This window comes from Scardinius erythrophthalmus (assembly GCF_964197995.2).
Source record: "Scardinius erythrophthalmus genome assembly, chromosome: 6".
NCBI classification, from domain to species: domain Eukaryota; kingdom Metazoa; phylum Chordata; class Actinopteri; order Cypriniformes; family Leuciscidae; genus Scardinius; species Scardinius erythrophthalmus.
Window position 1 is genome coordinate 6,626,773 of NC_138226.1, and position 26,139 is coordinate 6,652,911.

Below are 26,139 nucleotides of genomic sequence, written 5' to 3' on the forward strand. Positions count from 1 at the left end.
TGATTAAGAGCAGCATGTAAATAACAATAAATAATACAAATCACACGCATTATTCACACAAGTAACAAAGTCCATCAGTCCATCACACACACACACACATAACGTACAGCAGTACACAGTATTCATTAGCATGTGCAATTTTTCCCTTCTCCAGGAGCTCTACGCTCTTCTCCAGGAGCTCTATATGTAAAACTCTTTCAATTTATTTGAGATAATAGCTCTTCTCCATGAGCTCTATATGTAAAACTCTTTCAATTTATTTGAGATAATAATAAACATGGTTTGGTAGTTTGTTTTTCTGTCTAAGATGGTCAGTTGAAAACACGTAGTCTAACAGTCCGGCCGAAACTTAGTTGAAATCACATCGTAATCCAGGCCAAGGTGGACTGACTTATTTTCAACCATATTTCAACGTTGAAAGATGGTAATTGTTTACTGGGAAGGAATGTTGAATGGGACACTGGAAGGGCCAATCATATTTTAGCTGCCCATATGGCCCCGCCCACAGTTCCACCTATGGGAGGCATCTAACGTTTGGCTCGTGAGAAGAAGGCTTTGAGGAGCGCGGGTGGGATAAAGCATGCTGACAGGCTACAAGGCTCGCAGATCAGTCAGAGTAAATGTCACGGTGTCAGCATGAAGTCGACAGCAGCCCTGCAGCGTCCCCATTAACAAATACAACTGCATTCAACAGCACCTCTGTCATGTCCAACAAGCACCAAGATTCAGAACGGCCAACTGAACCTCGGCAAGCACAAAAGCCAACAAATCATTTACCCTGAGGCATTAAAACAAACATGAATCTTTTAAAATACATTTTCTTTAATTCTTCAGGAAAATAAGCACGGGCAAATGGCAGGCCTCTGCATAATTAATCAGAGCAAATTCGGCAAAACTGAAATGAGATGAACGAATGAGGCATTAATTAAGGAAACAAAGTCTTCTTTGTTGTCTGTGACCCTCAGCTTTGCGTAAATTAATGAGGACAACATTTCATTAAGCTCTCAGTGTCTGCACGCTGTGTGCCACTCTTTTATCATTGCTGAAGTGGTGACTTTAATGAAGACCTGTGAAGTCAAATGATAAATGGCTGGCTCTGATAGTAGAGGAGACTTGGAAATGAGCCAGTTTGGGACACTGGAGAAGTCCATTCTGCTGTCTCACACGATTTCTGCTCTTTCATGATGCTTTTCCAACCTCTTAAAGGGGTATTTTACTGCTGGCACAATAGGCTTTCAACAAAACTTGGCTGCTTATACGTAGAAATGTAAAAAAAAGAAAGAAAAAAAGAAAAGAAATTGGTGCTACCTGACTAGAGAAAACATAGAAAAAAAGGCTGCTGTCTTCCATTTTGCCAAATAGGTATAGGAAAACATAAGCACCCATAATGCACTGGGCATGTTGCTGTCCAAGGCCACTCCCACCAGTCTGTTATTAGGCTTGTTTGTATGGAAGCTTATTTCCGCCACAGAATAAAACATTTTCTAAGATAATTGTGACTTTTTATCTCACAATTGCGAGTTTACATCCAGTCGCAATTGCATGTTATAAAGTTAGAATTGCGAGATGTAAACTCACAATTCTGACATCTTTTCTCAGAATGTTGAGATATAAACTTGCAATTGCGAGTTATAAAGTCCAATTGCAAGGGGAAAAAAAAAATACTTTTTTCTCAGAATTGCGAGTTTATGTCACAAATCGGAACTGTTTGAAATTTGTCTTCCTATCCCTATTTGTTTTGACTCCCTTTTTGGGGATTTCATCCCAAACCTCACGTAATTCACATCCTTAATGTTTTACTATAAAGAATATACTACTGTATATTGTTTTATTATTTTAGCTCAGAAGACATGAGGATGCATTGCAAGAATTTGGAGTAATTTGGAAATATGTCCCAATGCAAATGCTCATAAAAACAGGCAAATAGGCTAGGATGAAATTGGGGTGAAACCTGGTCATGTTTTCATGAGCATCAATGTAATATTATCCGTTCTCTCTACCTCTCTGTTCAGTCACCTCTCCCTCACTCATTCGGTTTCTCTTCTGTAATTGCCCCTTCTTAATTACCATAATGTATCAAAAGAACAAAACAAACAAACAACAGCAGGATTTTTAGAACAGTACTTTTTGAACAGCATTTCCCACTGTTTCTCTTCTCAATGTAAAACAAAGGACCCAAACAGCATTTGCTCTTGCAGTTCTCTGATTGTGCAAATGTTAATGGCTTGAGCGAGACTGAGTGCATGCGCTCCCAATAAAGGTTACGGGTTATTTCAACTGCAAGGTGAACAGAATGACAATGGGAATTCAGTGAGGACTGGCAGATGTGTTTGCTTGCTGTTAGCAAGTGCTCTGGGTAAACGGTAGATAGAGTTACATACGTCATAGGTGGCTGCCCGCTCTGCCGAGATAGTAAGGGCTTCTCATGATACCAACATTTCAGTAGTCGATTCCAATGCAGTGAAATATCGGGATTCTGTTCATTATAAAAGTAAATGAATGGTGTGTATTTTCCTGTCCCACTTTTCAGAGGCAGCATTCCTGTTGCATCTTGTGAATTTGAGTTAAGCACTTTAAAACCTGTGTGAGCTGCAAAAATGAGAAGAAACGTCTTCTATTAAATTGTCTCAATAGAATTTCCACGGGCTGTGAACAAAAATAAACATGACGTTAGAACTGAAGTATGATTCACAAACAAATGACTTTAGTCAGTTCTTTTTAGTGAATCAAACTATGGTAACTGATTCGATTCATAAGCAAATGACTCTTAAGGAACAGGTTATTTTTTCGTGAATCAAACATACAGTGCGTCCGGTGCAGTCTGATTCCCAAACAAATTACTCTAATGAACCGGTTCTCTGTAGCGAATCAAAAACATATCGTGTGACTAGTCTAGTTCAATGCACAAAAAAATTACTTTTAGGAACCGGTTCTTTTAAGTGAATCAAAAACATACTGCGTGGCCAGTGTACGTTTGTCATCTGAATGAATAATGACTCTAATGAAATGCTTATTTTAATGAATAGTTCCCACATGAGCTCACAGAAATAACAAGCCACAACAATCCAACGGTCCAATCAATTCTCCATGGAAAAAATCAAGTCCCGCCCAACATTTGTTTCTTGTTTGAGAAGCCGTTTAACTTTTTAAAAAATAATTGCAATAGTAATTTGGTCAGTTTGTTAAAAAAAATATTTTATTTTTTTTATCATTAAGTTTAAACCAAGCGGCAACCTCCCTGTCTCTCTCTTGAAACCAACATGTAAGTGAATTAAACGGCAATTCATCAACTGGCCGCTTGAGGCTGGCTGCAAAAGTGAGTCAAATCTGCATCTCCCCCATGTTAAAATGCCCAACTTTACAGCAGAAAAAAACATGTTTACAGCCTGGAGCAAAAAGTGGCTTTGGTCTATACAGCTAATTTTTCCCTTCATGACAACTGTGAGGGCGTGAATTTTTTTATAACTCATCCGTTTAAATTATATTAAGCCTTAAATTTCTGCATAATTAAGGGTGTCCACTTTTGAGTGACAGGTGGATTCCCGCTGCTGTGGTCATTAGTCATCATTAGCCGTTTGTCTGATGTTTGTTAGCCGTCACGTTACCTCAGCTAATTGTCTGACTGTAAAAATAAATACATTCGGGAGTGACGCGCTACCAAGATGGCGACGGTCGGCTACGCCAACTTTAGGCTTCAAAAACGGTCTTCAGAAACCTACGGGTGACGTCACGGACACTACGTCCATATTTTTTTACAGTCTATGGTTTAAACATTAAGTGATAATGTACAGTACATCCAGCCGGTTGTTTTCACAAAATAAACCCTGACAGGGTGATCAGGACACCGACGCAAAACTTATTACATGGCTACATAAGTAAATAATTAGACACAAAATATTGACTTCAGTTGAAATATAATATTAGGTCTTTAAGCGCTAAGCTTCCGTGAAGAAAGCAGTTGCTAGCAAGCAATAAATTCAAACTAGACAGACATTTAAGGGATACGGACATACGGTACAGTCATACCACTTAGGCTATAGGCTACGGCATTTCACCACATAAATAATTATGGGGATAGGAGATACTGATTTGAGATTAAACTGTTTTAAAATATTGCCTGTTTGTTATCTCATAATCTAGTACAGTGTACAAAACAATCGTTGCAATGATCTCTGCGTTTTTTTACCGTTTGTTATCTGGGAACAACATACCACTGGATGGCTCGATTGACCAATCAGAATCAAGTATTCCACATGAGCCGTGTAATAAGTATTAAAGAACACATTGCATGGTTTTCTCTTTTTCCTTGAGGCCCAAAAGCTCTTCAAAGAGCAAGCACACAAATATGCAGTCAGTCCTCAGGTATCAAAGTGAGTCTGTATTAAGTACTTCTGATACTGCAGAAAATAGATACCCATGCTATTGATATCTCATGCATGAAATTTGTGCCTCAGCTGAGAGAGAGTGAACGGCATCTTCTCTAGGCCAGCTAGTGAGAGCTGTGGGAGTAAACCTCACTCCCCTGTCCTCAAGAGGCGCACTAGCGACTGGCGCTAGATGCTACGGTCTCCAGCGTACTTGTTAGTGTGCCCGCCTCCCATGCTGGAAACCCCGCTCGGAGCGGTGCGAGTAGAACCGATGGGGTTACACTTATTCTTTGTCTGGAGGCTGCTCAAGGAGCTATTCTGGTGCTCAAAGTGCCGTCTAAAGCTGCAGGTATGCCTGCTAAGTCTGGCCTGGGTATCAGGTGACTGTGGAGGCCCATCTGAGCTCTTTGTGAAAGCACAGGATACTCATTCATTCTCACAGTCCCACTATTTCCCAAAAGTACTGACCTTTTCAGGCAGCCAAGAACAGAGAGACAATCCCTGACTAACACTTACACCAGGGTTATCCGCCATTCAGAACTGAACTGGAATTAAAGTAGCAAAAAAAATAATAATAATAATAATAATAATATAAGGAAGTTGAATTAAGAAATTCAGAGAAATTCATTTTTGTTTTTAATATATTAATACATTTAATATTTCAGCATTTTTTATATCATTTTTATTTTGAAATAAATAATCTTTCATTTGTATTATATTAAATAAATAATTAATATATATGGTATTTTCTTTGTGTGTAATAATATATTATATTGATACATATTATTTAGTATTTGATTATTTTTTATTTGTTATATAATAATTTTAGAATATATTATTTTTATAATATATAAAAATTAAAATAAAACTATTAAAGGAAAAAAAATTATATATATATCTGACGTTTTCATATATCTGACGTTTTATATAATATATAATTGCTGTCTAATCTATTAATCGCGATTGATTGCATCTAGCAATCTCATTTATGTATGCACACTCATTTATGTATGCATATGTGTGTGTGTGTGTGTGTGTGTGTGTGTGTGTGTGTGTGTGTGTGTGTGTGTGTGTGTGTGTGTGTGTGTGTGTGTGTGTGTGTGTGTGTGTGTGTGTGTGTGTGTGTGTGTGTGTGTGTGTGTGTGTTAAACACAACCTGCATTTTTCAACAGCAAAGAATGCTACCTATCAGATTGTGCTACCAGCATCATATTCATATAGTTTAAGGCTTTATTAAAATCCATCTCTACCCCTACCCTAAACCTACCCTTAAAACAATGCAAATACAGAGTTGGTAGCACAATCTGATAGGTAGCATTATGCAGCAGATCACTGGCTCATATGCACAATGTCATTCATCTTGAAATCATATGATTCGATTCGTGTCTTCTGATTGGTTCTCTGAACTTAGAGGCTTTTGCTGGCCAAGGGAAGTGGTGTTTAGAGGATTCTGGTAACAAACCGGTATTTCTGAATGGGCAGATGCTGGGATTTATAGGGTTTGAAGTGAAAGCATTTGATGAGCAGATGTATTATATGCCGTAGTTCAATTTTTTGAGTTTAACGAAGACTACTGAAATTCTAGTGTTGTGACAGGCAGCTTTGCAGCCTCAGCCACAATGTCAAATCACCATTCTCCATCTAGCTTTGGTGAACAAAACACAACATGTCCCTTGAGCCCCACTGATGCTCTCAATGGTGTGTGTCAGGTCTCACTACAACAACAGTGACATTCACAAATATTCCCAGAACAAACAACAACTTAATGTACATGTGGCCTGTAGTGATAGAAAGACTATAAGGCCTAGATGACTAAAAAAATGGGAATAAAGAACAATCCCATGAAGCATTGTGAATGACATAATCAAATCAAAATTAATAACACAAAGAACTTGTGTATGAAATATGCTATATAAATAAACGTGCCTTGCAGCAGAAAGATTAAGCGAGCTGCTCTACAAATGTGGCTCTTGTATGAGAGCTGGGTAAGAGAGTGTTGTCAGAAATGAAGCTCACAGATGCTGCCAAGGAGTGATGGGAGACGAGAATGATGTAAATGAGTTGTTTTGTTTAAGCTTGTAATCGTGAGTCATTGGCTTATAAACAACTCAATTTGTGTCATTAAATAGCTGCAGGCAGAGACACCTTCCTCTGCTTAAAAACACCAGATCAACCAGCTCACAGCTGGCATTTCACTAGCACACTACGACAGGATTCACAGCATCTGCCCTTTCCCACAGCACCAGCGATGACTCACTGTCACTATGGAAAAAATTTCATGGCATGTTTTTGAAAAGAGAGGTAAATGCAGGCCAAAAAAAAAAGGTCTGCTTCGTTCTCTCCAGGATTTCAAACATGTGTCAATAGCAGGTCAAACGAACGTTCCTGAAGTGTTGAAGGCAGCTATAGAGTTGGGAATGGAGAGCCATTCGGGAACTGTAAAAATACTAACATGTTCTGACTGAATATACAATGACAAAGCAAAATAAAGGATGTAAGTATTTAGTTGTGAATTTCATTTACTGAGACTAAATGGGCTGATGGATAAAGATGAGATGCTCCAAAAATGATACAAATTCAATAAATAGACAACACATTTTTCTTACTACAATGTCCTTTACTGGTTGCATGCAGCAACATTGACCAGGGGTGTGTTTCCTGAACAACGACATTACTCGCTGCTTAACTACCATAGTATGATGCATCATTGAAGAAATCAACTAGCTAGTCGCAACTGTTTCCCGAAACCGTATTGTGGTCGTTCAACCACGTTGGTTTCTGATGTCACGCACGTGTTGGAGTAATAACTTCTTTTAATGAATCTGTTTGAGATTGAATTTACACTAGATGTTTTGCTATAAATTACAGACATGGCATCTGAGGACTATTTCTCATTTTTCTCAGTTATTTTGCTTTATTTCCAGATTCAATCATCGGCTCGTTCTTACATAGTAGAGCACGTTCGCACAATGCGCACTCTTCAAAAACGGTGCTTTAAATCTCTTGACAAACTAAAAGACGTAAATGACATTTGTATGTATTCTAAATAAAAGACACAGGTTGCACTGAATGTCAGCTTACTTAATTTGCTCAAGATAAGGATTTATTAAAGGTCCCGTTCTTCGTGATCCCATGTTTCAAACTTTAGTTAGTGTGTAATGTTGTTGTTAGAGTATAAATAATATCTGTAAAATTATAAAGCTCAAAGTTCAATGCCAAGCGAGATATTTTATTTAACAAAAGTCGCCAACAAAAAACGGCTGGATTGGACTACATCCCTCTACTTCCTTCTTTAATGACGTCATTAAAACCGTGTTTTGACTAACCTCCGCCCACAGGAATACAGGCGTATTGATGGCGAACGACAGACGTGGTTGATGTTTATCTATAATCGGATACCGCAAAAGTTTAATTCGAAGTTGTTAGTTTGCTCTGTCCATTTCACCACGGACTGTTTTTCTAACCTGGGATAATATCAAGCAGGCTTCTCTCAGCGTTTCATACTGACGAAGGGGGCAATTTCAACTATATTCCAGCAAGCGGTAAGTAGTGATTTACTATGGAAGTAGCGATCAACTTCACATCGTTTCTCTTAGTAGGATGAAAATAATCTTACTTAAACTGTGATTAATATACAGAAAACGATCAAAGAACAATCCCTTCCCAATCGCCCAAGCTGTCAATCACACAGCGCGAGTTTATCTGGACACTTGCCAAAACTCGTTATGAAATCAATGACGCTGTTACACTGCACAACGGAGCTCTTACTGTATTTATATACCTCATGTTTGCATTGGTGAAATCATTAGTGAGTGCAGAAACTGCGTTGCAATGATAAGATCTTTTTTCACGCGATCAACAGACTGTCATCTGCTCAATGCTCATCACTGCAACCTTTTATGTGATTGAAATAGATCTAAATACTTAAAAAACTTCTCACGATTCGTTAATATAAACATATAATAGCTGTAATAGTAAAAGTTTTCCAGATAGTTCCACATGTAATGCCAGATATTTCATATGCAAGCATGTCAGCCAATCACAGCAGAGGGCGTTTACATTGAAGTCTCACAGCCAATCACAGCAGAGGGCGTTTACATTGAAGTCTCACAGCTGGCACGCCCCTTCAAACAGAGCGTTCAAATCAGGTGATGAAATCAGGCTAGGAAAAATGCCTTTTATTTCTAAATTATAAAAAAAATTGATCTAAAAAACATACTAACATTATAAGGGCACCCCAGGAAACATAAAATAATAAAATAATCTATGGAATGGGACCTTTAAGTCCACATGTCATGCAAACTAGAAACTATGCTTCTAACTACAGGTCGAGAGCTGTCGTTCCAACCACACAACTTTGCGTTGATGTTTGCGAATGTTCGTTAGAACGATGGTTTCGGGAAACACTGACTCGTTGAACTATGCTGATAACGACGGAACTTGCAAACATAGTTGGCTAATGATGCTTTTGGGAAATGCACCCCAGTATGGTATGATTCACAAACAAATGAGCCAGTACTTTTTAATGAAAAAGTCAAAAAGACTCACTAATTGCAGTGTTGCTGTTGTTAAAAATATTAAAATATTAAAAAGAATTTTCTGAATTTGAGATTAAGCTCAAATAAAATAAACTAATGAAATAAAGCAATGAAAAACTTACCTAAAAAAACTTGCCTTGGCAAGGATGGACAGAGGCAACAATGCTCTTCTCTTCTCAGATTTTAAACAGTGCTTCCCGAATGCACAAGAAATGCAAAGACAAATAAAGCTGTCTAAAACCCGCGTCTGCATTTCAGTCCAAAAGGGTGAGTCAGAAATGCTCCTTCACCCCTATACAGACAAATGTGCGAAGCTTTCCTGTGAATGGAGGAGTGTGAGCCAGTGCGTCTCTTGCTCCAAACTGTTGAACTCTTTTGAAAAACGACAGAACATTTTATAAATAGTGTATTATAGCTGCAGTGTTTCTATTGACACACATGAAATGGCCCTAACAACACACACGCAATACTGTTTTTGTATAATTTTTCTTTATTTTAATTAGCATTTATAACAACAAGGTCTTTTGCGTATTGATACCTTAAAAACATCCAGTCAAAAAGTGAGTCAGATTAATTCAGTCATTCATTATGACTCAGACTTTGTGATTTTATCTGACTAATAAAATGTGTTGTCTGTTTATTGTCTTCTTATTATTAGCCTGTTTTTCTGCTGTTTTTTGCAATATGGGTAAAATGGGCTGTTTTGTCATGTTTCTTTGTGTATTTTGCCTTCGTTGTATGCTAGGCCCCGTTCACACGTACATGGTTATTTTGAAAAACGGAGACATTTCCTTTCGGTTGTGCCCCTCGTTTACACGCAAACGGAGAATTCGCCTCTGAAAACGATTCTTTCTAAAAACTCCGGCCAGAGTGGAGATTTTGGATAACTCTGTTTGCACGTTTGCATGTAAACTGAGAAAAACAGAGTTTTAGCAGAGCCCATCTACGGAGAGCCTTGGCACTTCCTATTAAGTCCTATTGTACCGAATTGTGGTTGTAGTTCCACCAGGGTTCCACTGGAGGTGATCGCGGGCGAGTGCAAAATGAATGGGAGTCTATGGGGCTAGACGGCTAAATTTGTTTCTTTCACCCAATTGCCGTTGAGAAATCTCAGATTTGATTGTAGGTTTTGCAAGTTCAACATGGGTTATAGGTCGAAAGTTGAATAATCCGTGTATCATTCGTTCAATCGTTTTTTGATTTAATTTTGAAAGTAGAAAAATGAGAAAACAGTTCCTTTTTCGATTTTTCGTTTTTTCCAAAAAAACGAAAAACAAGAATTCAGCTTGATTTTTCGTTTTTCGTTCTGAGGTAGCAAAATGAATAAACAGATGGAAAATTCGATTTCTACACGTGGGCGTGAATGAAACGCCCCTTTCCTCTGATTTGTCAGCCGAAGATCAAACTGTCCCGTCATCAGCTCTTCCTCAGTTCTGCACTGCAGAATAAGAGTCCTCCGTTGTGTGGATTCTTAACGCGTTTATTGCAACTTTTTCATGTTTTCCATCAACGAGACTAATGAATGGCTCGACACAACCCGTACTGGGGAATAGACTAGACGGGGCTTTCTTCTTTGTAGACCAGAGTTCTCAAGTGCCAGGGGTTTGCTATTTTCATATTTTCCGAACTGTAAAGTTTTTTTTTTTTTTTTTATCATGAACCACGCTGAGTTTTATTCCTGAGTGACTATATAATGCATTTTACTTCAAATAATCTAAATGTTGACTTTGAAAAGTAGGCGCGCCCGAAGGCTATTCACTCTATTTTGGTTCATTTTTGGTGTGCGCCAGAAAGATGTTCAAGGAGACTGAGACGCACTAAAGTAGAAATCATGTTGTTTTCTTTATTTTTCAAAGGCATGACATTTTGTAGTCATTTTGAATGTACACAAATAAAAATATAAATTTTTACTGTTTCGAATGACAGAGTAACGAATAACGAAGTTATTTCCCCTGCTGAGCAACAAACTCCAAGTGATGGCGCTGACGCATCGCTCGCTCTCACAACATAGGCAACATAGGCTATTATCAGTTCACTTCTGGCATTGCTAACTTGACATCGCAGCCTGTTCATTATTAAAATAAAACACAGTCAACCAAATATATAAAAAGTTATTCTGCTTAATTTAATTCGTCTGTTGTACAATATAAAGGCTGTGCCGCACAGCAGTTAATCCAAACTCATTTCCCATGCTGTGAAGATGATGATTTAGCCTATACGTGTAGGCCTATATTGGGACTCGACTGAAGTTTAAAGCCTTCTTTACATTATAGTTAGCATCGAAATTTTGCATTGCAAATATGGAAACTTGGGACCGAGATGCGCGAAACCAATGCCGGTACAGTTTCAGTTTCGATTCAAATAGCCTAAATTTGTTTAGGCTTGGCGTTTAAAATAGGCTAAATGTTGTTTATAATAAAGGACACAATAGGCTATTATTATAAGCTATTAGGTTATATTTTTATTATACGTGGCTACTTATTTTTTATTCTTGTTGTTTTCTGAATACCATTCATTTAAGGATTTGACATAGGCAAATGTCAAAGGGGAAGTAATGGTAAGGGGAAGTAAAATACGCATAGAAATAGCCTATATGTTATTAATAGTGTTTATAATGTTAATGTTGAATTTTATTTACCGGTTTTTTTCTGAATAGGCTAATAATAAAAATGCGTTTGTTTCCCTCTCAACATGACCCAGTGCACTGCGCACAAGCGCACATCTTTGAGATATAAATTAATAAATTTTAATAAAACACAATAAGGCCTACATTATAAAACTCAGAAGAGTATGTATTTTAATATCTATGTTGTTCTCTGTTCTCCGGTTGTTAGATAGTCAGTCTGAATGACATTTCATGCGTTTATGTTAATATAGCCTAGGCTTAGGCTATATATAGTCAATGCATTATTCTTTTCTTTTTCTATAAGTGTTAAAATATTTAATTTACAACTAATTATATTGATTATCTATATCTACATTTATTATTTAAAAAAAATTACTGGGCGATCGAGGGCGACCATGTTAGGCTAACAGTTGTCATTTACCCTGCATACCGAGCTGATGCAAAGCATAAAGTTAGGTGAATTTATATCTACACAGAAGAAAGCCCTGTCTAGTTTATTTCCCAGTACGGGTTGTGTCGAACCACTCGTTAGTCTGGTTGTTTGATGAAAAAAAGATTAAATGTAGTTGCAATAAACGCGTTAAGAATCCACACAACGGAGGACTCTTATTCTGCAGTGCAGAACTGAGGAAGAGCTGATGACGGGACAGTTTGATCTTCGGCTGACAAATCAGAGGAAAGGGGCGTTTCATTCCCGCCCACGTGTAGAAATCGAATTTTCCAGCTGTTTATTAATTTTGCTACCTCAGAACGAAAAACGAAAAATCAAGCTGAATTCTTGTTTTTCGTTTTTTGGAAAAAAAGAAAAATCGAAAAAGGAACTGTTTTCTCATTTTTCTACTTTCAATATTAAATCAAAAAACGATTGAACGAATGATACATGGATTTTGAATGAACGATTACTTATGTCCTTTCGATTTCTTACAGGTTGAGTTGTTGTTGCCCATAACACGCTAGCATTCTGCTAATGAACGCTGATTGGTCAGTGAAGGACTGATTACGACCAGAGATACCGCTAGATGGCATCGTGGCATCCGAAGCGGGACCAGAAACAAACAAAACAAAAACTCCTCTAGCACATGTGTTTACCTGTGTCAGCTGTGTTGTCGATGCCTCGAGAGAAAAGAAAGTGCAGAGCGCGAAAGCACCAAAGTGACTGAAGGATTGCCGTAAAGCAGTATCTCTGGTCGTACGATGTGTATGACGTCATTGACATTTTAAAAGACTTTTTAAAGCAAATAAGTGACTCTAAAAAATCTAACACCCAGCAATGTGTAATTTCTTTGCATCTCCTTTCGAATACAACATTCAAATTACTAGACAAAAAATTATATCCTGAGAAAAGTGGATTTTGAGGAGTTTAGCGCCATTGACCTCCATTCATTCTGCACTCGCCTGCGAGCGCCCCCGCATGGACAAAGACGTGTTACTGCAGCCAGTCCAGAAACCGGAAGTAACCAGAGAGTGCCAAATTCTCTTCCTATTAGACATTAGGGGTGCTTCTCAATTCTTATTTGTGCATCCTCGTTTCCTCTCCTCGCTTCCTTTCCTCGCGTCTCAGCTCCGCCCCCTGTAGGATGCGAGGGAAGGCTGCAAGGAAAAGACGCGAGGACGGAGGGATCGAATGAAAGCTTTTTTTATACATTGGAATACTTGATCACTCGAGCGTCACTTCATCGCATCATCAGCAGCGCTCAGAGGATCTGCCCTTATTTTGTTGAAATTTGTTTATTTAAGAAATTCATAATAAATAATAATAAAGAAAGATACCCTGTTGAAATATGTGAGGTGTGTGGTTTATATAAACTGCAAAAGTAAAGTATAAATCAAAATGATTGTGACCGATGTGAAGGGGGAGGAGAATTTATACGTGCGTCACGTTTTAGTCGATAAAACTCTTCCGCATAGGATCCACCTGTGTATCCTCGCTCATGACTCCTCAGGAAGCCTCCTCACTCCTCGATCCTCGACTCCTCGCGGTGCAATTAGAGAATTGAGATGTCCTTCAAGATGGCTGAGCTCGATCGGTTTCCGGGTCATAGGATGGAGGACGGAGGAGAGAGGAGACGAGGAGGGATATTGAGAAGCACCCTAGGCGTTTCTCAATGTCAAGGAAGGATCCTCGGAAGCCAGAATTTCGAGGATGCTACGTCATCGACATCCGTCGAAGGACTGTTCCAATGTCGAGGATCCTCGGAATTTCAACCAAGGACTGAGTCCTTCGTTCGAAAAATATCCCATATACAGGAAAGGATGCATATGTGTAGCCTTCGCGCTCTCAAATCACCCACAATCCTATGCGCGCAGCTTTGCTTTCTTGTTCAAAAAATTCTAAATGCCAGACGTTAACGGAGTCGGAGCGTTAACGGGGCAATATGCTTTCAAATGTAAGTATATTTACGTTACCAAACATTTGTTTAAAAAAATAATTACATCCATTATGTTATGGGTCAAATTGACCCGCACTGTTTAAACACACTTGACAGTCAAAGAATCAATATGATTAAAAAGGAGTTTATTGATTTAAAAACGATTATATTGTCTGAGTGAACAGAACTGCGTCCATAGCAACTCTCTGTTTTTCATTTTCACTGACGTAATGACGCAATGACGTGCACTTGCTAGCCTGTTCCATTTACGTGTTCTCCGAATGCTAAAGAGGAGCCTCGCCTAGCCTCTGAAGGAAGTGACTTGGAAGGACCAGTCCTGCCAAGGAAGTATCCTTGACATTGAGAAAAACCTATTTTTATTCTCTGGTTTTAGGCAGTCGACGTCACAGTATGCGACAGAACGTGCGTCAAAGGTGCAACATATATTTTCGGGATTCTGATTAGCTAACATGGGCTTGAGCTTCTCGTTACACTGCCACCTACAGGTTTGGCATGCTCTTGACGGCATACACGGGTTTGTGTAAACGAACACTTTTCTGAAAACGGAGAGGGTGAAATGTACGTTTATGAAAATATTGTAACTGGCCACGTGTAAATGTAGCCTTATTTTGATCCAGTTCTCCGTTGTGTTTGATTCAGGGACGTGCACAGGGGGGTTGCTCAGGTTGCCCGGGCAACTGCCCATATGCCCTTCTCGACTCACGTTGCCGAGGGGGAAAATAAATAAATAAATAAATCGTACAATGGATGCAGAATTTCACGTAGTCCTAGATAAAAATAAATAAATAATAAATAAAAAAATCGCAAAGCCTCATTCACTTCCATTCGGGCACCGAAAGTGAAAGTCAGTAGGGGAAGGGCAAACTCTGCTTACGTGGCTGCAGCGCTGCACGCGACCGGTGTAGCAGTCGATTCTGTTCCCTACCTGAATTCCTGTTCCCTTTATGCAATCATACTACAAACCATGCGTAGTTGCCCAGTTACCATACATACCATCAGAACTGAATACGAGCAAGAAGCACAACTGAATGTACGGGAAGCCAAAAGGTTAAAAAAGGATTGTATTTTCCCCCGAAATTTAAGCATTTTTTTGTTTTTTTTGGTTTTTTTTGGGGGGGGGTGCCCGCCCTCTTTTTCAGGTCAGAGCAACTGCCCCTCAAAATTCCTGTGCACGTCCCTGGTTTGATTAGTCATTTAGTTCACCTGGTGTACATCTATTAACTCAATAGTTCCCTCGTTAAGTTCTATCATAAGTACTCCCTGTTTTGTTTTGTTCATTGTCGTCTTGTCAGTGTATACACGTGGTGTGCATTCTCCTGCCTTCTTTGTTGTATATCTTGTGGATTATCAAGTAAAGACTGAGTTTGAAGTCTTTTGAAGTTCATTTGCTTTCAATGCATTTATCACCACCAGACTGTGACAGCAGCACAATAAAAAAAATAAAAATAAAAGAATTGGTCTAGAAACAGAAATTGCTTTAAATTGTTTTTGACATATAGTTATCCGCATTGCAATATATAAACACACAATTCTGAGAAAAAAAAAAAAAAAAAAAACAAAGATAAAGATGTCACAATTACCTTTTTTTTTGTTTTTTATTCCATTAGCCATTCCTATTCCACTCCAGAACTAGCATGTTAAATTAAAAATGAAATTAAGTATAAAAGATTGAATTTCCTGTAAAAAGTACTCCAATAAGCTTTGTTTTATTGTCAGCTTTGATTTTTTTTTTTTGTGTGTCTATAAAAGACTGTCAGTCTATATAGTTATATAAATTATTTTTGTTATAGCAGGTCAATGATGAGATGTTGTTCGTTTATGTTTCCTGAACATACATGCACATTTTTCCAAGCCTTAGTGTGTTTAAGAGTGAAATAAGAGATAGGGTGGACTATCCCTGGAATAGATGTCTGGCCCTAATCGGTCCCTTGAGGACCCCGCTAGACGCTGCTTTATCAGTGTTTGCACTGTACGGGGTCGAGGATAGACGGATCTCTATTCTCAGTGGTCTGAGCTCATGGTTGTCATGGCGACGATGATATCATAGTGCTGTATACAGCTGGGGTAACCGCCCCCCTCTATCCTGATGCCACCTGTTCAGATTGGGTGGGGCAACATTGATCTGCTGCTTAAAAATTTACAGCATGTGGTTTACTGTACAGAAAAAGATGGGTGGTAGTTTGTTGCTCAGTTAGATAAACAGACTCACATGCTCAAACAGACTGATGCATAATAGGATTAGATTCGTACATAATTCCTAATTCTTGATCACTCTCTGTCCATCCTCTCTGTTACGTGTAGTTTATCATTTTGTTTTCTTTCCTTAAAGTCAACATGAAATGTTACTTGCAACCACTGATCTATCTAATGACTATTATTCTATATAGATCAGTGCTTGCAACTCATTTTATATCCATATTTGCATTAAACATTGTGAAAACAATTAAATCCCTCGCTTTACTAAATCATGGCCACATTCTAATATTTATTTCCTTTGTTTTAGTTAAATCTGCGGTGGTAGAGAGATCTCAATGTGCTGCAACTGAAGAAAATTAAAAAAACACCAGCAAATTAAGAAAACGTCTTCATCAGTTGACAACACATGTTCTGTAAATACTCAGTCACAACCCAACTAAACACAGAAACGTGCTGCAAATACTCACAACGCAACTAAACACAGAAACGTGCTGCAAATCCTCACAACGCAACAATACAGAAACACACTGCAAATACTCATAACGCAACTAAACACAGAAACACACTGCAAATACTCATAACGCAACTAAACACAGAAACACACTGCAAATGCTCACAACGCAACTAAACACAGAAACACACTGCAAATACTCACAACGCAACTAAACACAGAAACACACTGCAAAAACGCACAATGCAACTAAATGCAGAAACACACTGCAAATATTCACAACGCAACTAAACAGAAACACACTGCAAATACTCACAACGCAACTAAACACAGAAACGTGCTGCAAATAGTCACAACGCAACTAAATACAGAAACACACTGCAAATACTCATAACGCAATTAAACACAGAAACACACTGCAAATACTCACAACACAACTAAACACAGAAACGTGCTGCAAATACTCACAATGCAACCAAATACAGAAACACACTGCAAATACTCACAACGCAACTAAACACAGAAACGTGCTGCAAATACTCACAATGCAACTAAATACAGAAACACACTGCAAATACTCATAACGCAACTAAACACAGAAACACACTGCAAATAATCACAACGCAACTAAACACAGAAACACTGCAAATACTCACAACGCAACTAAACACAGAAACACACTGCAAATACTCACAACGCAACTAAACACAGAAAAGTGCTGCAAATACTCACAATGCAACCAAATACAGAAACACACTGCAAATACTCACAACGCAACTAAATACAGAAACACACTGCAAATACTCATAACACAACTAAACACAGAAACACACTGCAAATACTCACAACGCAACTAAACACAGAAACGTGCTGCAAATACTCACAATGCAACCAAATACAGAAACACACTGCAAATACTCACAACGCAACTAAATACAGAAACGTGTTGCAAATACTCTGCAAATACTCACAACGCAACCAAATTTAGAAACACGCCTCAAATACTCACAACCAAAATACAACCGAATACAGAAAACCATTATTAATAATTGAGCATCAAATCAGCATATTAGAATGATTTCTGAAGGATCATATGACACTAAAAACTGGGGTAATGATGCTGAAAATTCAGCTTTGCATCGAAGGAATAAATTACATTCATGTTATTTCACAATATTACTGTTACATGTATGATCTGTGTTTCCCCCTTCATTGTGTTTTTGGTTCAGTCTTGTGACCTAGTGTTCCATGATTTTTCTGATTAGTCATGTCTATCACCTATGCATTGTCAATCACCTCATTAGTTATCTTGTTAGTCCATGTGTATTTATACCTTGTGTTCTCCTTCAGTCTTTGTTTTTTATTGTCAATGTAAGCGTGAGTGTTTGGTGTTTCCCTTGAGAGTTTGGTTATTAAATGTTGTTTCTAGGTATTCCTCATATCCATGAGCTTTGTCCTACACGTAATGTGACAACTACAGTTTTTATTGTATTTTTTTTTTAAATAAATGCAGCCTTGGTGAGCGTAAGATACTTCCTTCAAAAACATTTAAAAAATCTTATTGCATATGTTTGTTATCAAGCACGTAATTTTGACAAATGTTGAGTTTGATGTAAAAATTACATTAATTCTGTCTGTCCTGTCTGTTCACACTGAAGTCACAAAGCAAAAATTGGTTTTACTTTATTTTGATTGTCCCTTTTACACTTACATTCTGTTGACTATAAGTAATGTTGCACCTACATGTCTACTAACTCTCATTAGATTTAGATCTCCCAAACATTAAGGTATATAATTTATTTCTGCTTTTGAAAATGTTCATCACCATCATCAAAAGAACAGCTCTGTTAAATGTTCAAAAATCACATTGCGCAGCAGTATGCATGCAGAAGTGTGTGTCCTGCTGCCACTGGATTTTATGAGATGTATAAATAACACTCGGTTAAATATTTGCGTGTGGGACATCAGTGTGCAATTCTGGGCTAAACTGAAACAGAGCATCAATCTCTGAACACTTTTTGTTTACTCAGACTGGCCAAATCATCTCGCTTACCACTATTGATTTCTTTATTCTCTGTTGATTTTTGTCAATTCAAAGAGGAGGTGTTGCTTGTGGGAAGTCTGCATCAACATACGGAATGCTGATTATTGCTTTAGAAAACAAGAAAGTAACAATGTGCAGCATTAACATGTTGCTTTTGTCTGGGTTGTACTATAATGTCTCCTGCACACTATTTTATTACTAAACATTCAATTCTCTTTGCTGAAACATGATATGGCGATCTTTACAGCCAGGCACAACATACCAAATGGCCATCCGCATGCAGGTCGACACCAGGCAATTAATCTGGTATCTGATGCCATGGTGAGCAGATTGCTGCTAAAACGATCCAACCACACTTACTCACAATATGTCAGCAGAGTTCATGGAAACAGGCCCTAAATTCTGGTGAGGCTCCATGTATTGGTACTAATAGATGTATGCTCCGAATCCTTTCTAACAACTAATGATGATGTATTTAAAGGGCTCATGTCATTAGGAATCAGATTTTCCCTAATCCTGTGAGAGTTCATTGTGCTAAGAAAACATGTAACTCTAAACTGTAACTCAAAACCTCAACCCAGTCCAAAAAGAGCATTTATTGAAACTGAGCTGCTAAAATGACTCATTATGAACTTTTGTACAATTCTGCTATAAGAAAGATGAATATATTCCAACACAGCAACATATAGAGTTTTCAGAAATTTGGCCTATCCAGCCACCATGCGGTAATATGAAGTATATACACATTAGAGTAAAATGATAATTTCATGTGTGAATTAGGTGTTTACATCAATGCTTTAAAGGAACATCACATAATGACCAATTTAAAGGTGCAGTAAGTGATTTCTGAGAAACACTGTTCAAACACCTCTCCCTTCATTGCTTCGCCCCCAAATGCATGAACATGCAATGCAAGAGTTGATCTCTCTTTATCATATCATAAAGCGAAGATGACCAATGAACGACAAAAAATTCAAGCAATAGTTGGCTGTTAGTTGCCAGAAGCACACCAGTTCCAGCCAAACAATACACTCAAAACTATCCTGTAACTATACAACAATAGCATATTGGTTCTGTGAAACATAGCAAAACCAATGTTACTGACATATGGAGCAGAAACAACGCAACCTTGGCGTCCATTTTCAGACCTTCCCGCTTACGTCTCTCCAGCGCTGGAAAGCTTTTCAGATATTAACGCGGGTCCTAAATCTCTTGCCTGAATCCCTTCTTTTTCCAGTGATATTCCTCTGACCTTTTCTCTTTTGTAATGTTTCTCATCCATCTCTGTTTCTACAGTCGTTCTTCAAATCTCCTTCTTGCTCACTCTCTCTCCCCTCCCCCATCATGAGCAGCCCCTACTGCTGATTGGCTACAAGTTTGTTGTGGTGCTCAGTCCGATCCACTTTCAACAATGCTTCTCAGAAATCACTTACTGCACCTTTAATTCTAAGGGTTAAGTCCCCATAAATCTGTTATGCCTAAAAATTCATCTTTGGTCACCAAAATTACATATTTAAGCATTTTTCCCATGGAAAAAAAAATGTATCCATGCCTTAAAATAGCTTGAATGTATAACTCTACACCATTGCCTCATTGGTTCTATGAATATGCAAATTAGCCCCGCCTCCACTCACTCACACCAGCTCAGAGATCCACTCGTTGATGATCACACGTTGACGCAATTTCAAACCACGATTTTGGGACTGTCTTTGGTTCACTGCAGTTTTAAGGAGAAAATACTCAACAAGGGTGTTGACTTATGAATTTACACAGGGTTTGTCTCAAAACATATTAAAAACACCACATATTAAAACCTTGATTTTCACCACAGGAGGACTTTAAATAAGAGTGTGGAAAATGATAATAATTATTAATTTAATATATTTTATTACCAAACTAATTTAAATAAAATAATAATTTTGAAAAAGCATTACTGTGTTTTTCTCTAATATCGGAGGGCTTTATGCCAGATGTTGTCGTGTGCCTCCCCCTCAGAAAGCCCATTGAAAGACTGACATCAATAAGAGAGGATCCACCGCTCTCTGAGCTGACAGCACCACAGGACAACGGTGAACATCAACCAATTAGCACATCTCAAGACGCCTCTGACGAGACAGTTCTTTTAAAACACCGGCCCTGATTGCATTTACTTACATCTAAGAACAAGTAAACTATCAGTAATGGCTCTAGTTTTACTGCAGGTGGTCTCAAGGTCCAAAAAGGTCTCATTTGCTCTGCTGTTTACATGGATAGGAATGCCATCACTTAGATTAAATGGAATACTAAATAAATGATGGTACAGTATCAAAATAAATGAATGTGGCTGTATAAACCACACGTGTCTGTTTCTTTTACTAATAGCAGCAACAAAGCTTTCTAAAAACCTGTTTAAAAATTTTCAATATTTTGAATAATAGTACATTGAAAAATAAACAACATATTACAATGTTGTTGACTAATGTGTTGTTAAAAATAAAATGTGTATTTTCTCTATAATGGGTCAAAATATTGGTGAAATAGTTCAAATTTTGGCGGGGCAAGTATACAAATTGAACAACTGCAGAAGCAACAGCAGAACGTCTCCTTTTTATTGAGCCCAAGATGAAGAATTTCTTTTACACTTCTCTCAACATGACAGATTTTCTCAGTTACAGTCGGCCTTCATTTTTATTTGAATATACTGGGTTGCAAAATTGTAAGCAACAGGAATGCGATGGAGGTTGACCGTTGTGGTTTGCCTTTTTTTTTCTGCGCTACTCCTCTACGTCTAAATTATATGAAATTGTGTCATATATGAGAGCAAACAGGCCAAACTGTTTATTTGGCTTAAAAACCCTAGTGAAAAAAACCCTATTCCAACATGTATTTAAAATACATGTATTTCATACTAAGTATACTACAAATCTATTAACATATTTACTGACATATCGCTCGACACTTACTGAAATTAATATTATAACTATACTTATTTGAATTGCTTCGATACTGCACAATGCACATTTCATAATATTAGGCCTAAAATGTGTTTTAATAACACTATTAATAAAGATAGTATAATCTCTGTATAATGTCAGTCTTTAAATGCAAGATATTTAAAGTGTACCTAAAGTATACTTGCAATAGTTCCACTTCAGCACAATCAAATATACTATCTTTAGTTGGACCTCTGCACTACTTCTGGATAACTAAACTGCATTAAGAACAAAATGAGTTGTCCCAATTTAGCAGACTTAGTGTATACCAATTGCAGGGTATATATATTAAGTACATAAATATGTAAATGTATTTGCAGTATACTTAGTATAAAGAAATGCATTTCAAATACATTTATTTTTCACTAAGGTTTGGCTAATTAACTTAATATAAATTAGTTATCACACACAACACAAACACACATTAGATGCAGGCAACCACAAAAAGGGCCATTCAAATATACACACACTGCCTGAGATCCGTGCATCCCAAGTGTCAAACGAGACGGAGGTCAGACTGATGCTATTGTCCTGTGTACGGCCCGTGTGTTTCATCACATGTAACCCAGCACCTGCGCCTCCCTGCTTGGCACTGCGCCACCAGCCCCGGACCTGCCGTTGCTCAGGAAACCAAATAGCAACCATTTGCAAATCCAACCATATACGAGTCTTTCTACCATATATTTTCCACACAAAAAATATGAAGCAGCACAACTGTTTTCAACATTGAAAATAATAAGAAATGTTTCTTGAATGATTTCACTCATGCAAATGCAGCCCCTATCTCTTTGAATGGGAAAACATAAACTTCTCCAAAACTGTTCACCAAGCTTATGATTCAATTTCATATTTGAAATCGCCAATGAAATCTGACAACAATGGTCTCATAAATTTAGTTTCTAAACACTCAAATCATGACCAAAAAAAAAATATTTTTCAAGCTGCCAATGCGCACGTCTCAGGACACCGACTGTTTCTTTAGCAACCGAGCTTCTAACGTCAGCTGCAGTGACTCAATGACATTATCAATTGGCGATTGGCTCTTTTACTTAGAAGGCGGGACTTATTCCGCTATATTGTGCATTGCACTTTATCCCATTCATAGTAATATGAGTGCACCGTCATTTTATACCTAAAGTCTTTCCTAATGCACTCTATAGTCTAAATAAAAAGAAGTTATCAGGAATGAGAAATTGGTAACTATTACATTGTGCATCATATGAAACTAGGAAAAAAATGTAGCGCTCCAAACAGGAAAAAAGTCCTTGTACTGCAGGTCCTTGTACTACAGGTGCATAGGGTCAATGGTATATTGAAGAATGAACAAGAAGGGTGGCTGACCGCACACTGATCCACTCAAGACTGGAAAAGTCAATTTATAAAATAAAAAATGTTTTTGTAGACTTTTCCAGTCTTGAGTGGATCAGTGTGCGGTCAGCCACCCTTCTTGTTCAGGCATTATGAAATATAGTTTACATGAGGAAGGGGGTTACATTTACATCCAAAATGGTAATAAATCTAAACAAAACCCAAATTATAGGTATTTGTTGCTTGAATCATATGGATTCAGTCATATTTACTGAATAGAAAGTGCTTGAGCGTGTCTGCAATTACATATGGAACATATATGAAAGCAGCAGAGGTTTTTTTTAAACAGTATGTTCTATATTGCTTCATTAAAGCTTGTACTGCAAAACTGTGTAAATAATGATTTTTAGTGCATTTTTCTGCTGAGCATGCAATGCAAAAATAGGCACGAATGCTGAAACTTCACTTGCAGCTGTGCTTCTGCTTCAACATGCACTTCAACAAACCTTTGGGAACCTTTATTTTTAAGAGTGTAACAGGCCTAAAGCAGTATAACTAAAACTCACAAACCCTGAAAACAACAGGCAGGGTCTTCACATCTCTCACCTGATGCAGGTTGATCAACACATCTGTCTCGGGGGCATGACCTCCTGTCGCCATGGGGACAGGGAGGGGCGCAGCTGCGGGAACACGAGGGGGTCTGGGATCAGCCCTTCTCTTTCACGGCTGGATTTCCAGTCAGCCTGTGGGGTGGCATAACCTGTAAGAGCGAGATCCCTCTTTTAGATTAGATTAGGCCACCAGATCCCAAAACAAACAGAGGAGCAAGGGTACGTGGGAAAGAAATACTCATTTGCAGGATTTCCAGAATAAATCAAGAAGAAACACACAGATCATTTTCTAGTCCTTAAGTTACAACGCAGGGGTTCATCAATAGCCAATGAACTCAACTGACATAATATTGATTGTGTTAAACTGTTAATCAATGAAACAACCATGTTAATCATGAGAAAGTGTCTGTACCCGGTTGGTAAGATCGATTCATTTACATGAAACAGTTCAAATGTTTCAAATGTATATAAAAATAAATAAAAAACAAAATCAATTAAACTCATTCAATTAATCATCTGCATCATGTTCACAGAAGTCTCTGTGTGGCTATATATATATATATATATATATATATATATATATATATATATACATACACATACACACATCATGCTAATTCACAGTTCATAACAGATATAACTTTTGATCTTAAAAGTGTATTCATAAATGTTGAGATTAACATGAATTAATGCTGTATAAGTATTGTTCACTGTTAATTCATGTTGACTGATGTTAACATATTGTAAAGTGTTACCTTTATTTGTTTACCTGCATGTCATGTGATCATTAATCGATATCAGAGAACCGTGCATGAAAATGTGATGTTAAATAATTGAAATCTGAATATAAAAATTTCAAAGGGTACTTCAAGAAATTATTTTAACTCATAATAATTCGGCTGATAAAAAAAAAAAAAGGTTAGACATGTCGCATTGTACTATAACAAGTTAGCAAACTAGTCCAGAGAAAACTTAACATGGATTGCAGAGTAATAATAATACAAAATCAATATTTTGAATGTGCTCACTTTCTTGCAAGGCCGACTGTTTTCTACATTTTAATAGGAGATTTGAGCTAATCTACAAGCCAGGCAATACAGTTATTTCAAGTTGAATCCTTGTTTCATGTCTGTGTATTTATTTACTTGATAAACAGTCATGTATTAAACATAATATGGTACGGTAAGCAGATTATTAAACTAATTCCGTTTTATAATTCCGCTTTATTTTGCGACAATGTCGTAAATGCTAAACATACTAAACAACATTTCAGTAAAACTGTTCTTCGTTCATCTTTTCATAAAATGATTGTTATACAAAGATCATGGATGTAATACCGCACCATACAACATATGAGTGTGGATGGTGTGAGTCTGCTGTGTGGTTGTGCGATTGTGACAGTGTTCGCTCTGCAACTGTAAGTCTAGAGTCTGCTGTATTATATGATAAACAGCTCTTATGGGAATCCAGCACTGATGATGACTCATGTCTTGAGTTTGCGTCACTGCAGACAGCCCTAGCATACGTCTCATTTATGCCGTATTAACCGCACCCAGCTGGATATCATTCTTCAGGAACGCAACTGCAAAACGACAGTGGCATCTCCATGTACCAGCATCAGAGATTAAAACACCCTCTCTGGCCTGAAACGTCACAGTTCTGCTGTCTTGAATCCACACAAATCTAAGAACATTGATCCCAATCAGACCGAAATGAAAAGAACTAGTTTTTCGTCACTGAGCTGGAATCATCTCCCATGGGAACAGTTGCTCCGTCATAGCTCAGGCTGAAACAAATAAATACATTTCATGTGCTTGCATATTAAGCATAAACATTTACATGTAATCATGTAGCAGATTTTACCTTTAAAATTGTGTTAAAACAAGACAAATCTACAGTATGTGCCAATTGGAGTATAAAAAATAATTCTATATACATTTTATGAAATATAATAAAGATAATAAGTCTTAGCCTATTCTGTTACACAGTATCTCAATTAAATTTACCTTGTTTTAAGGGAGGGAAAAAACTCCTTGGGAAAGATAAAAAAAAGAGACAATATCTGCGTTTATATGGAGCCTAATAATCCATTTGTAATCGGACTAGATGCACAGTCAGTCGGAATAACAAGAGTCACATGCAAGCATGCAATCGGAACGAACTAGCTAAAAGTAGTTGTTGATGTACAGTAATAAATGTGGATAGCATACTTAAGATAATTTGGTCTTGGAAGAATTTGATAAGGAATGTTTGAGATCATAATGAGATCTCTGACCTTTAATTGCAGACTTTGATATTTTGGCAAATCGGAGCACTGTTTGTTGAGATCACTTCTGAAACTCTAGTGCTTCTCAAGCTTTTGGACTCCATTACCAGACAGTCCTTTTTTCAACCCCAAAGTAATTCATCATATTTAATGGCAGGATTCAAGAGGAGTCTAAATTAAAAACAACAGTTTATATGAGAAAACATAAAACGTATCTACAATAAAGATATGACGCTGGTCTTTTGAGTAAAAGCATAAACAGCTGTGTATACTTAGAGTGATGAATAAATCAAATGTAGGACTCCAGTTACGGATCCTAAATTAAGCAGGACCGTGTGAGAACAGATTCACTGCAAACATGGATCAAGTG

At 37.6% G+C, this 26,139-nt stretch overlaps 1 protein-coding gene across 1 annotated transcript in view; it reads right to left on the bottom strand.

The window, feature by feature from the left end:
• Nucleotides 1-26,139, bottom strand: part of slc4a3 (solute carrier family 4 member 3) — a gene marked incomplete at its 3' end in the record, with an annotated part of 86,087 nt that overhangs the window by 43,035 nt on the left and 16,913 nt on the right. Inside the window, exon 3 of the mRNA XM_081367751.1 lies at nt 23,499-23,652. Coding sequence (XP_081223877.1) covers nt 23,499-23,552 — 54 coding nt within the window. The 5' untranslated portion in view covers nt 23,553-23,652. The remainder of the gene's footprint in view (nt 1-23,498; nt 23,653-26,139) is intronic.